The sequence below is a fragment of the Micrasema longulum genome, unplaced genomic scaffold (genome assembly GCF_059751315.1).
Source record: "Micrasema longulum isolate JH-2025_06_02 unplaced genomic scaffold, ASM5975131v1 h1tg000340l, whole genome shotgun sequence".
Classification (NCBI taxonomy): Eukaryota; Metazoa; Arthropoda; class Insecta; order Trichoptera; family Brachycentridae; genus Micrasema; species Micrasema longulum.
This window is the reverse complement of record NW_028277543.1, coordinates 142,466-156,771: the sequence shown is the minus strand read 5'-3', so window position 1 is coordinate 156,771 and position 14,306 is coordinate 142,466. Positions and strand designations below refer to the sequence as shown.

Here is a 14,306-nt window from a genome sequence, read left to right as displayed (position 1 = left end):
CCTCTATAATTTGTCCCCTCAGCCATTCCCTCTATGATGTCGTGTAGGAGACCCTCATGGCGCATAATGTGGCCGATCCATCGGGCTCGCCTCTCTGAGATGGTTTTGATTAGGTGCCTACCTTCTACGATTCTATTGAGAACCTCGTCATTAGTGATGTGGTCTCTCCAGCAAATTCCTAATATTTTTCTGTAGGACCACATCTTGAAGACCTCTAGTTTTTTTTTTATCTCTTTCGGTAAGGCACCATGTCTCACAACCGTACATCAATATGCTCCATACATATGTCTTGGCAAGTTGCTTGCGGAGTTTTAGTTTGATATTATTTGACTCAAAAATCTTTGATTTTTTGTTAAACGCAAGCCTCGCTCGGTGTATGCGGCAGTCGACTTCTCTTTTTGTTCTCCCTCCCCAGGTGATCCTGCTTCCAAGAAAAAATCATTGTATGCATTTTATGCAAATTCAAATTTTTATTTTTGTGTTTTTAAGACCAAGTACCTACATAAAACTATTTAAACATGTTTTTACAATTTTTTCTGCAGTTTTTCATTTCCTCGCTTTAGCGTTTTCCTCAGTTTAACTCTTTTTTGCTGCTCCCTTGAAATACGTAAAACAGGGGTTTTACTGTATAAATTATTATTGGTAATTTTTTTCCAGTTCATTTTGATCAACGTATCTAAACTTTAAATATAAATGTTATATACCACTTGAGCTAACTTTCGTTTGAACAGTTTGTTATATTTTGAATTTTTCAGCTGTTTTTCGAGGGGGCTCATTTTCCACAGAAAGTAACCCTACTCTGTTCAACAACAAACCATTTGTCTCCAATGATGCCTTGTTGTAAGTATATTTTGTTAAAATAAGTTCTGTCTATTTCTTTCCAAATTTAAAAATGAGCAACGATTTTTATTTATTTAGGATTTTTTTTGTTTACCAACAGTTGTTATATAAGAATATGACCCGTCACAATAGATCTTCACAGGTCGCGGTGACTTCAGGAGCTTACAAGATATTGTGCACAGTATCTTGTAGAGTTTCGTTACACGTCATTTCTGCTCTACAAGATATTGTGTTTGCTTTTAGGTTCTATATATTATTATTTTTTAATTCAAGCCTTCAAAATGGAATGTCAAGTAGACAAAAGTGAGCATTTTGGACACCCTGTACTATTCGCATTCAATCAAGGGAATAAAGCTGCCAAAGCTGCTCGTGATATCTGCACCGTAACTTAAATTTGACTTAAGAAAAACAAAAAAACAAAAATGCATTTTCAAATGATTTAATTTAATATATTACAAGAGAGATAAATTACATTTTATAGAAGGGAATATAGAAGTCTAGGAATTTACAGGGCTTATGACCCGTCATTGGCTGGTTTAAGTGGCCACTTTACACACTGTATAACATTCACCATTCTGCGCATGTTTAAACATCCACAATTCCTCAACTCTTCTATCTGTTGACTTTTGTGAAGTAAAAGAGCTGAAACCTATATCACGCGGGTGAGATTCATCCGACTGAACCAAATCACCTACTAGGCAACGCTTGAAAACAATTTTCCAATATACAGGATGTTTATTAAACTCCGAACACATCCGAAACCACGATGATCAGTATGAGCAAGAATACATATTATTAACTTAAAATATTTTTGAGATTCTCTCTGTTGCAATAAATTTAAATATGAATAACTCCCTAGGGAAGAAATCCACCCAGTCTGCAAGCATTTGGACATACTCAAACATTGTTCTTTGTCATAACCCAGATTTCAGAGGCATATTGCTTTAATCAGAGTTTTAAACCAGCCAATGACAGGTCATAATCCCTGTCAATGCCTAGACTTCCATATTCCCTTCTCAAAAATGTTTTCCTTCTCTGTCGCAACAAATTTAGATCTAAATAACTCCCTAGGGAGGATATCCAACCGGTCTACAAACATTTGGACATTCTCAAAACATTGTTTTTTTTTTCCCTAAAATGAATTTGTATATATTATTTTGTTGTGTATTGTTAAATGTTTATATAAAGGCATTTATGGTGTAAAGGCGTGAACACCAATAAAATAAAATATACTAATGTCTCCTGATGATTAATTTGTTGTCTATTTTCAGAAAAAAGCAATCCCACTTTATAGAAACTTCATCGTCTCACAACTTAACTACAGGTATTTCTACTTTTTCATATTAATCTAATTTAGTTTTTTTTTTTTACCCAATATTAGTGCCGGAACACGCAGGCTTGAGAAAAACCTTATTTATTTATTTCAATATCGCCAGGAATCGAACCCGGACCCCTCCCCGCGGACATGCATCTAGGTCATTACACCACGGGGCTTTTTTAAAAATTTTATTTTATTTTATATACAAGTAGACATACCGTTGGTGATGACTGTGGGGAGGACAATTAGTCTGATGAACAGCCTACCGAGAGAGGTGGATCTTTTCCCTGCCGGAATTACCAGTTCTAGGCTCTTCCTCAATAACTAAAGGGTTTTTCAATAGGGACGACGTATTTTGTTTTTGACATTTCTCGAATAGGAGTGAAGTTAGCTTCGAAATTCTTTCACAGTTTTAAATGTCAGTCTATGCCATAGAGAGAGATACACGCTTCAACAACGTTTGCTAATTATTCAATTTTTTTTATCAAAGTTCACGTTCTATCACGACTACGGCCTCGTCCATCGGCTCAAATTTATTTTTTGATGAAAACTATGATTATCGAATGAAGCTCTTCACTACTATCCGTGGCCCTGTTATAGGTCTTGTCGAATATAAAGATCTGGTGGCTTCCAAAAAAAATTCAAGGCCTTTAAAAAGTTTTTTTTTTCCTGTTCCGGATATTTATTGCTTTGCTTATACGTACAAAGCTTTTTTCCTAGTATATATATATATTGTACAACAATTATTTTTCACGGGTCTAAGTCCGTTCCTTAATTATTTTAAATAAAAAATTATTACTAAGGTCTACAGAAAGTCAATGTATCTTTCCGAAGTGGCTTCATTTTTTATTACTTCCTCTGAGTTTTCAAAAATTTGGCCATATGCGCATTTGTTTGCAGTTTAACCTCTCGGTGTCACCAACAACAAACCATCACACCGTTTCTCCGTAAGGGTAGGCAGAGAGGATAGAACGCCACATCACTCTATCTTTGCATACAGATTTCGCTTCCTCTACATTCATAAATCTTCTCATGCACGCGCGCCGATTATTCCGACTGATCGTGTAATTGGGGAAAGGGACCAGACAACAGATGTGTTATATCCGCAGCAGCACGAAGGGGAATCAACAATATCAACAGATAATTTCTAATAGTTAAATATGTATTTATATAGCAAATACTACTGAAATCAGAGTTAAATTTAAAATGTTTAAATTCTAAAATTCAATACCTGTTTCATTCCTTGTTTCAGGCTCTCTCCATTGACAGTCGCTGCCGACAATGTCGGCCCTAATGTTATCCCAATTGTACCACAACAAAGTGAAAACGCAGCGCTTCGAGTAACCGAATTGTTGGCCTCGCGTGTACATATACATATATAGAGACACATATTATATCATCATACTCCCGTAGGTTTATCTAATAAAGCCTTGCCTAGGTTTAGTATCGCTCCCGTAGTGTTCGGGCTGTGGGAAGCTCTCCATCCATCCACATTACTAGGACGCCAATTGCGATGTAATCGACAAATTGTCATCGTTCCCATCGCTTGTACGCACCCACACTTTTTACTCGTAGGATCCAGTTGGACCGTGCTTAATGGTTCGAATTAAATCTTATTTGACTAATATACTTGGGACACTTTTGTTGCTGACTGTTTTTATAGGGATGCAATATCTCCTACCATATAATTACTTCAGTTTCACGTAGGCTATAGCTGTCCTCTCACTGCCAATGTCTTTTGGACTAACGACTATAGCTGGCGTAGCCGGAAACAAATTAAAATGATCATTCTTACGCCTTAGATGCCAGTCTTGTAATCGTGACTACAAAGGCGGTCTCATACTGTGCGTGTCAGACACTAGCAACTTTCATTAGTTTAGATGTCAAACCTATTAAAATAATTTACATGTTCACAGCTCTGAAAATTGTAAAATTTTGTTTTATTCTCTGAATCACTTAAATACATACCAAAATAATATATTTACATCTTGACCAGATCACCTGTTCTTTCTTTGGGTGAGCTTAGACCATGCCCTTGTAAGCAGACATTATAGGAACTGTTCCTCAGAGAAGCCTTCTTCTTATCTTTCATCTCCCCGGTGGAGGCTGGAAATCATCGCAGCAATTCTTACTTTGTTGGCAGCTGCCTTGAACAAGGGCTGAGTGCTGCAACGGAACCAGTCACGCAAGTTCTTTAGCCCAGGGATGCGCCTTCTACCTGCACCGCGTCTTCCTTCAATCCTTCCCTGTAGAATGACTCTTAATCTCATGCCTTTATGGTAACGCCGTAAAAAAGTACTGAGAAGACCTAACATCGTACAATTCAGAGGTCTAAATTAAAGTCACGCATCCTGAAAAAGCAGTCTCACGCCATCTCTATTCTGGCTTTGATCTCTTGCGAGTGATTCCACTTATCATTCAGCCAGCATCCTAAATATTTATATTGATCGACTTTCTCAATAACCTGCGGTCCAATTTTTAAGCCATTGGGAAAGTTGGTGGCTTTTTCCGAATAACCATGCATTTGGTCTTGGAAATATCAATTTCTAGCCCTTTATCCAAACTATATAGCCGTGTGTATTTTGTCCTATAATAGCTCCAGGCTTTCTATACTTGCTAGAAGGACAGTAACAACAACTCTATATTTTTCAAATATCCTTAATTTCATTTACAACTATCGTATCTCCATTATTATTAATTATCCCGGCGTCTAGTTACTGAGGGGTGGGAAGCTTCCCGTGCTGTATTTTTAGTCACTTGTATATTTTTTGTGATAAGTATTGTTGCGCATTGCCTTTGGAAGTATCGCGTGAAGAAAAATTTGTAAAAATTATGTATGTATTAAAATTTCTTGTAACGCTAGTCATTTTATTCTAAAAAATGTTTAAATATGATCTTTGTAAGATATGTTTTTTTTTTAATATTCACGAATTGATCCGATTATTACTTTTATATAACTAAGATGTTTTTCTTTTCTTTTACTGTATTTTTTTAAACTCTTATTATATTATTCAAATTTGTATGTACCATTGTGTTCACAAATCTGCTGATTAGAACTATTTCATATTTATTAATTAAAATTTAAAACAGTGGTTTTAAAAATTGTGAATCTGTATTTGTACTATAAATTTTTGCATAGTGTGAATCTTAGAAACTTCTATTTGAATATTTAAAATATTATATAATCATTGTACCATGGAAAGCATTACCCTAATAATTGCAATGTATAACGTTGTTATTTGAATTCCATCCTGGAATACGCCGAAACCTCTTTTTACACGTTACAACAACAAAAAATAATTAAATAGTAATATAAATAAATTATACTATTCATTTTTGGAATGGAAAGGGTGATTCTAAATAATCTTTGTTGTGATTTTTTAAAGTATTTTGTTGTTATATATTTTAATAAAATTAAGGTACAATAAATAGCTAATTATTTCTTTTTTTTTTTAAAACCTATCCACCATTGTCATTGCTTGGCCATAGTGGCGAGCGTTTTGCGGTGCGGCGTGGGCGCGGTACGGTATTTAAGGAATAACCTGCTCAGCCTCTATTTTAGAGGTTTGCCAACGGGTGGAAAAGAAAGTATGTGGAAGGAAGTTGTGAAAAATTCAGCACAACACCCAGATCAATGAGGAAGTTCAGCCCCACTGGAAATTGGATATAAAAATGTTTTCTTACATTCGACCAATCGGAAGAACTGACCAAGAAGAAAAGAACTTTCTCAAGTTTCAGCACGCTCAAGATGTCTCCATCACACGCAAAGTAATTTCAGAAATACAAAATGTAAAAAAAATCATAGCACTGATAATACGATACAAAATTTTTTTGGCTTAGTTTAATGGTCTATTAACAAATCTTTTTTTTAAACACCACTAAACTTGCTCATTGAGAAAAAATCTTTCTTGGATTTCCCTGGAAACTGGCGGGAATCAAACCTATGATGACAGTTTCACAGTTAGCCATCTAAACAACTGCGCTACAGCGTCTTTCCTGACACTAGTTATTACCATTCATTTGAGTTCACCACGCCCGTGCCGCGCTGCAAAATGCTCTCCACTATGACCTAGCACTTGTTTTTTTAGTATACTTTTTTTATTCGGTACTGGGTAGAACGTATCCACTATGTAAAAAGAGATTCCGGTGTATATGTTTTGATGAATTTATGCTCCAGTAGGAGATTTTCAATTGCATACTATGAATGAAGATTCAAAAGTAATAAGAATTATTTTTTTTAGCTTTGTAAAAGGACTAAACAATAGAATAGTATTTTTGTGACAAAATACCCCTTTTCAATGATAATCACTATGATTGATTCTCATCACTCATGATCGGGCCTTAGATAAATAATGCCATAGATAAAATAAATCACTAATTTACTGCTGTCAAACAATTTAACCCTTTCAGACCAGTGTTCATTCAAATATACTTGTAATTCAAGATTTATTTACTCACCTACCTTCCGAAATCAAAAAGCAGCGAGTTTATTTTTTAATTACTGGCTGTACTTAACATATCGTTGGTGATACTGCAATACCTCGTAACTATCAATTGAATTTTTTGGTAGAGGATTCTAAAAAGCGTTCTGTTAACATATTACTTATGATTTTAATCTACCAAAAATACCGCTGGAGTATCAGAAAACCTCATTATTTAGAGTAAAAATAGCAATAATTAAAAAACTAACGGCTCTTAGTCCCTATAACGAATTTGTTTCTGAAAAACATTTTCATTAAAAAAGCAGGTTACTTGCACTTCTGCACATGTGTGCCTTAGGCCATTGATATTTTCCAGCAATATATGCACCAATATGGGCTCAAGCCCCCAGTGTTTAAAAATGTATTAAAGAATTTTTTTAAATATCGAAAATTTTCAAACAAATCCTTTAGTACATATAAAGCACAAAGTATTTTTATATCTACAGGATTCAAATCATGTCTGAAAGGGTTAACTGTTTTTAAAAAATACAGTAAATTTGGCTTAAAAATATATATACCTAATCAAATATTTCAATTTTTTAATATCTATTAAGTGATAAAAGAATACTGCCTGTTTTTATTTACCTTGTAATAAATGTAATTTTCTTAAATCACCAGATTAGTTTTTTTATCAGATGATAGTAAACAGGGCCTTATTTATTTCTGTGCTCAATGTACTAATTGAAATTTCATTCTTTGTTGTGAAATACAAACTTTGTTTTGGGTGTCTGTCAACAAAAAATATTTTTAAAGTTGTAATCAGAGATAATGTAGAACTATTACTAGTTGTTGTAATTTTCTTTGAACAGAAAAAACATTACCATTAAAGTCCTTTTCCCAATCACATTTATTGATTGTCTGGCAAATTGTAGGATCGGTTACTTTGACTTTGGATTTAAAAAAAGATTCCGTCGCTGATGCGTGAAACCGCAATGTTAACTGTAATCTGGTGGGAACATCTTGCCTTATATTTCCGTGCACATAAAAAGTTTTTAGTTAAATGATAAAATATTATTACAAAGTATTAGATTGGAGTTTTATGATTCCAATGATACAACTATCAATGCATAAAAAACTAGTTTTCATTCATAATTTTCACGTTTAAAAAAGAGCACATACAAAATGGCTTGCACATCATGCCAGCCGAGTGGGCTTCTAATAAACACTGCGTACAATGGTATGGCACGGTAATGTAATACGTGCCGTTTTTTTTGCATAGGGCGTGAGACGTCTCGTTTTCGGGTAATTCAAAATATCTGTATTTCAAACCATTGTGGAAACATCCACGGAAAAAAGTAATAATACTATTACCAACATAATTTTTTGCTAAGACAATTGTTACGTATTTGCCAAAATTAGCAAAACAATTGAAGACCTCATTTTAAATACCTCAAATGTGACAGCAATTTTTCAGGAGAGCGTTTAAACTGAATACCACAATTTTACCATTGTTTTTATGTATTTTAATGATACAAAATCATGGATATACTTTAAGTGCACTGTATGAAAATTTTATAAAAATTGTATGTATATTTAAATATGAAATGAAATGTTACATATGGTATTTGCTGGTTTTAGACAATATTTTAACCTATTAAATTAATTTAATCAAATTACAAATTTAAAGCTTCAATTAAATTAACTTAACAGTAGAATCACCATGTAAAGCGCCCTTGAGGTATTTTATTACGAAAATGGCGCTATATAAGTTATCCACAATAAATTAGTGGTTTTTAGTGCGAACTAAATGAAAACTTGTATAGTAGTTGAACTCTCCATACTCGGATTTGTAAAAATATTCAGTAAACACTGCTAAAAACCTATGTAAATGAATATCCAGAACACCTTTGAACTGTCAAACAGTGAGTGGTAGTGTAGTAGTAGTAGTATAGATTCAACAATTAGTCAATTAAACTTAACAAACGAATAAATTTAAATCAGCAAACTAAAATCAATAAAATAAAATCAATAAACACGAATCTAATGCCAAACTGTTATGTCCTGCAAATATTCTTCGACTCTATAGTAGCTCTTTCCAAACGGCCTGTGCTTGACAAAATATTTTTTAAAAATTGTGGGCAAATCCTGATTTTCAAGAGGTACCTTGTTAAAAAATTCTAAAGAATCGTATGCAGCTTAAGGCAAAATAATTATTCATTTTTTGCAGTCTAGTAGTGGGCACAACTAGCATATCTTTATTTCTCGTGTTAAACCTGTGGAAATCTCTCTTCCTCTTAAAATCACGAATATTTTTATGCACATAGATCAAGTTTTCATAAATATGTTGACATGTGACTGACAATATATTATTTTTTTTAATCTTGTCTCTAAGCGATTCTCTGATATTCATATTGTAAATTGCTCAAACAGCTCTCTTCTACAGCACAAAAACAGAATGAATATCTGCAGAACTTCCCCACAGCAGTATACCATGAGACATAACGCTGTGGAAGTAACTGAAATAGACCAATCTAGCTGTTTCTAAATCAGTAAGATGTCGTACCTTTTTGACAGCGTACGCTGCAGAACTAATACTGTTTGATAAATCTGCTATATGTGGACTCCATTGAAGCTTAAAATCTAATTTTATGCCCAAAAATTCAGTAGTATCCACAAGATCCAGTTCCTTGTCCTTAAGTTTTACACTAAACATAGTTTGTTTGACATTACGTGTCACAAATCTTATACATTTAGTATTTTTTTCATTTAATAATAAATTATTGGAATTAAACCAATTCAGCACCATGAAGAGGGCATTGTTTATGTCGTCAATAGCCGATTGGTGTCGTTTTACTTTGAATATAATCGATGTATCATCTGCAAATAATACAATCTCCTGATTTTTATTTACAAGATGAGGTAAGTCATTAATATAGACGAGGAATGGGAAAGGTGGAAATATGGAACCTTGTGGTACACCCATTGTAACAGTTGATCCTTGAGATCGTGTACCAGCTACATCCACCCTCTGGATTCTATCACTTAAGTGAGAAGAAAGAAGATTTAATGCAGAACCTCTAATTCCATAGTGGTAATGTTTCCTGACCAACGTATCATGCCGAATACATTCAAATCACAAAATATGCCAATGGCATTGTGTGACTCTTCCCAGGCATTGAAGATATGTTTAATTATCGCAACACCAGCATCGGTTGTCGATCGACCCTGTGTAAAGCCGAATAGTTTTTTATGTAATCGATGTTTTTGAAAGGTGTTTTTGAAGATGATTTAAAATATTTTTTTTGTAGATTTTACTAAATGTGGGTAAAACAGAGGTTCGTCTAAAATTAGAAGGGTCAGAGGCACTACCAGATTTAAATAAGGACGTTATTTTACTTTGTTTCAAAAGGTCAGGGAACACGCCATGATCAATATTCTTATTAAAAATTATTAACTAATTCTGGAGCGATGATCAAATGACGCCCGACCACAATGACCGTGCCGTCGTAATTTTGACGATAGTTTAGCTGGGTTAAAGGATATTTTTTGCTCATTCATACAAATTGCTGTTTTCACAAAAACACCGTATTTTTAACAGTGAATTTGAGGTGCCTACGATTTTTTTATAAGCATTTGGAAAAAAATAAATAAGTATGGACGCATAGACAGAATAATCAAATCCAATATATCATTTAGGAAAATTTTGAACATTTGATGTTTTTAGAAAGAGGTCTTCAATTATCTAACTTCGACTAAGCTTAACTTTTTTCGCTGCATCTGGTCCTTGGTGTAACACTTTTTACAAAGGTTTTTATTTCACAAGAATTGCTTTCATCGATACACCATATGTATTACGAAAAATTACAATGTTAGTGATATGAATTTTCGTTTTGAGATTTAAGCCAAAAACAATCTAATTGGCTTTATCTTCTTTCTGATACTCAAACATTTGTGCTATGCATCATTTTGTACTGATAAACATACAAATTAGATAATATTACATTTAGAAGTTACACATAGTCTCGCGATAATCTAGAAACACAATGCATACAGTAAAACCCCTTTTTTACGTTCTTCAAGGGAGCAACAAAAAAAAATGTAATACTGAAGAATGAAAAATGTATGGAAAGAAATTTAAAAATAACAAAAATAAAATCAATGTTCTAAACTATAGTGTAAATATACCATCAGAAAAAAAAATATGGTGAAAACTGGTGTCTTTGGGGATCTTGAATATTTTTACCTATTTTCATAATTTCATTTAATTATTTTGTATTTTTTCAAGCAATATTTTTTTTATTATTAATTTTACAAACAACCAGTTAAATAATTTTATATATGTAAATATTTAAATTTTACACTTAAATAAAAATATATATTTGCACGCAATACATACATATGTACAATGGTTTTCTCCTTAATGCGGGGAAATTTTATCTATATGGTATTACTTTTTTTACTATGTTATCACTTAACCTCTGCATGCATGAATTAACAATTTAGATGAAAATAAATTGTTTTTGGCTTATTTATCAGTTACTTACTTTATAAACACTGAAACGCTAAAAACCGTTAGACTAAATGAATCCTTTCAAAAATTATTTCTGTTACCGCCATTTAGTTGATGTTTTTTAATGTTCATAGTGTTCAATCATATGATACCACTATGCATTTACAACACTTCAAACTTTATAGGACTTGAGGAAAAAAGAGAATGAAGAGGTTAAAATCGCTGGAATTTCGACTGTCATTTACATTTGATTACGGAAAAACTGTATCATACTTTTATCATTTTGTTTATAACTTTTACTATTTCTATAGCTACATTTTTAAATTTGGCTTTATTGACACAAAATAATTTTTGGTAATTTTTAAATGCCGGGCCGGGGTGAGGAAAAATGTAAAAAATGTTGATTGGGGGGGAATATTTGTACGAGAATGTATTAAGAAAAATGGGACCTGAACATTTCGGTGAAAAAATGGGAAAATATCAAATTGAAGAACGTAAAAACAAGGTTTTACTGTATTTAGTTAAGTGCGACACCGTTTTATGTGCACTTATTTAATAGTTAGTCGTCTCAAGTGGTCGAATAGTTCCTCTAAATATTGCCTATCCACTAAACATAAATTATATAAATATTTGCAGATATGTCAGTTTATTAAGAAACCTCATCCATTTGAAGTAAAATTCCATTGTAATAAACTTTTTACCTGATTTTAATTATAACTTTTCTATTTACATTTCGAAGAATTAGGCTGACAGCTTTTTAACAGATATTTAATTTTTTTTAAATATACCTACGTATTTAGTTTTTGTAAAATCAGTTTCAGAACATGACTGTTCCTTTGTCAAGGCTTAAAAAGAAATATTTTTAATCTTATGAAATAATGTAAAGCACTAAACTTAATACACGTTAGCAGATTATGTATTTTAGGTATTTTTGTATCATTTGGTTCTGTTCTGAAACTGTTCCGCAAATAATTTTTTGATACTTTATTTTAGTGATTTTACACGAATTAAATACGTAGTTATACTATTTTAAAATATATTTTCAGACATCTGATTTAAATAACTGTACAATCTTTCAATATCTGTAAGGTGAGAAAATTGCAAATTGGTCTAAATAAAAAACTTCTAGAAAAATTACAAATAAAGTATTATCATAAACTGTTTCGTGCAAATATTGTAATTCCCAGCTATTTTTTAAGGCACACAAATGCTTAGATTCGTGCTGAAAATAATCAAAGCAGATGTGCTGTCTTTGGTAACCATATTTTTTATTTGAAGAGAAAAACCGTATGTACAAACAAAGAAAAGCATAAATTTGTATTTTCCGTTTGTTGCCATTTAAATATTGTTATTTCACAGCCATTTCGGCTCTTGCATTGCTGACCGGTGGCATACGTCAGCTGCTATACTAATTTGAAATATTGTGTTCTATTAACCCTTTCAACTCTATTTTGCACTCACTGTTTAAGCTAGCCCTGAATTAAATTCTTGCAAAAGAATATCAATTTACAAAGAAAACTAATTTATCAATGGATTTATTTTTGAAATAAACCTTTCTCTGTGTGGTATTTTTCAAAGCACAATCCTAGATGCAGACCAGGTTTCCGTGAACATATTTTACAAAACCACACTGTTTCTTTTCTCCCTCCCTTTTTATTTCAGTCACTCCGCAGTCTTTGGATCCACTTTTCTCTCTCTTGGCTAAGAAATGTGACTTCCGTTTTATTTTGCCATTTTTTAAACATTAAATGACAGTTGTAAAGTTTTGAAATATAAATCTGTTTTATCGAGTATTTTTTTCTTTATCGATGAAAAGGGTTTATTTTTCTCCAATAGATGTATAATTTTATGTCAAAAAATAAGAAATTTACCACGTTTCTTACGTGACAATTGCTTGAGCCAGTGACTTCTGCCATATGAGCTGTAGCATATTTTTATTTCGGGCAGGTAGCTCCCGCCAAAGGAGTCTTGTAATTTTGTAGAGGCATCAACACGGTCATTGTCGTTACTATGCAGACTTAATTCAATTGATACTTATTAGTGTCAGTTGAAATTTAATTAAACATGTATCCTTTTTTCTGTAAAATAGGACTGAGAAAATATAAATGAAAAGTGTTTTGAACGCTGATTTCAAAGACTGAATCAATTGGATCGCTTAGAATATAGATATATCCATGTTTTATTTGTGCTGTATACAGTTCACAGAATAAAAATTACCATGTAAATGTTGGAACACCTTACATAAAATGTAAAACCATCGGAACACTATGGTGTATGCATAAATATAAAAATGTAGAAATTTTTGCTGATGCTTTGCATTTGAATGAAAAATATGAAATCCTAAAAATCAAAGAGTCATCTTTGAATATCTCGTGAAATCAACTATAAGATATTCAAATATGGCTTGGTCAATAATTATTACTGCACATACAATTTGCATTATAATTACTGCAAAGCTATGTTTATGATTTTGTTCATCTCACTATTATAAAGTTTATTTTCGCATAAAATTATTATACATAAGTTTTTTCTTAAAAATGATTTTTTGTACGGTGTTTTTGCCAAAATGTGTTTTGTTATTTTTAGAACGAAAAAACAAAATATTTCTTTTTTTTCCTTACTTGTTTATGTGATTCATGCTTGTGTTTTGTTTTGATATAATTATTACAGTACTATTTAAAAATGCATTTTTTCACATTGAAACAAATTAATGTTCATTTTATCATCTATTTTTAGATAGGGAAAAACTATGATTCAAATGTACTATACATATGAAATTTATACATTGTAGATTGTATCAAAAAATATTTTTTGGATTTATAAGCTGCCGCATTATTTTGCATAATATACATAGCAACTAGCGCTGGTTTTGTTAAATCAAAAATATCATTTAATCATGAATTAAAGTGGTTTTATTTTTGCTTGGTAGAATCCACCATTGCTGCTAATTTATGGATTTAATTTTTCCACTAAGATTATTTATTTTCTATCTTTTGATTTTATTGAAATTTGTACTAAAAAAACACGGGATTTTAAAATGTTGGAAGATATTTTTACCCAAGATGAAATAGTAAAAATCTTTTCATATTAAAACTGTTAATTCAATCAATAATTTAGGAGCAAACATTAAAAATGTGCTTACAATCGTTTTATAAAAAACTGAGGTAAACATCGCTACGTTTCTTTTTCACTTAGTCAAACTACATTGAATCAGATA

At 32.1% G+C, this 14,306-nt stretch overlaps 1 protein-coding gene across 2 annotated transcripts in view; it reads left to right on the top strand.

Annotated features, from left to right (window-relative positions):
- The window catches only part of yem (yemanuclein), a 33,905-nt gene extending 28,866 nt beyond the window's left edge, over nucleotides 1-5,039 (top strand). Inside the window, exons 15-17 of one of the 2 annotated variants that reach the window (XR_015822115.1) lie at nucleotides 756-840; nucleotides 2,112-2,164; nucleotides 3,411-5,039. Coding sequence is in view for 1 of the 2 variants with exons in the window: in XM_088225230.1 (XP_088081356.1) it covers nucleotides 756-840; nucleotides 2,112-2,164; nucleotides 3,411-3,424 (152 nt within the window). In the remaining variant the exon portion in view is untranslated. The remainder of the gene's footprint in view (nucleotides 1-755; nucleotides 841-2,111; nucleotides 2,165-3,410) is intronic. The other variant, XM_088225230.1, reaches the window with a different exon arrangement.
- Nucleotides 5,040-14,306: the final 9,267 nt, after the last annotated feature.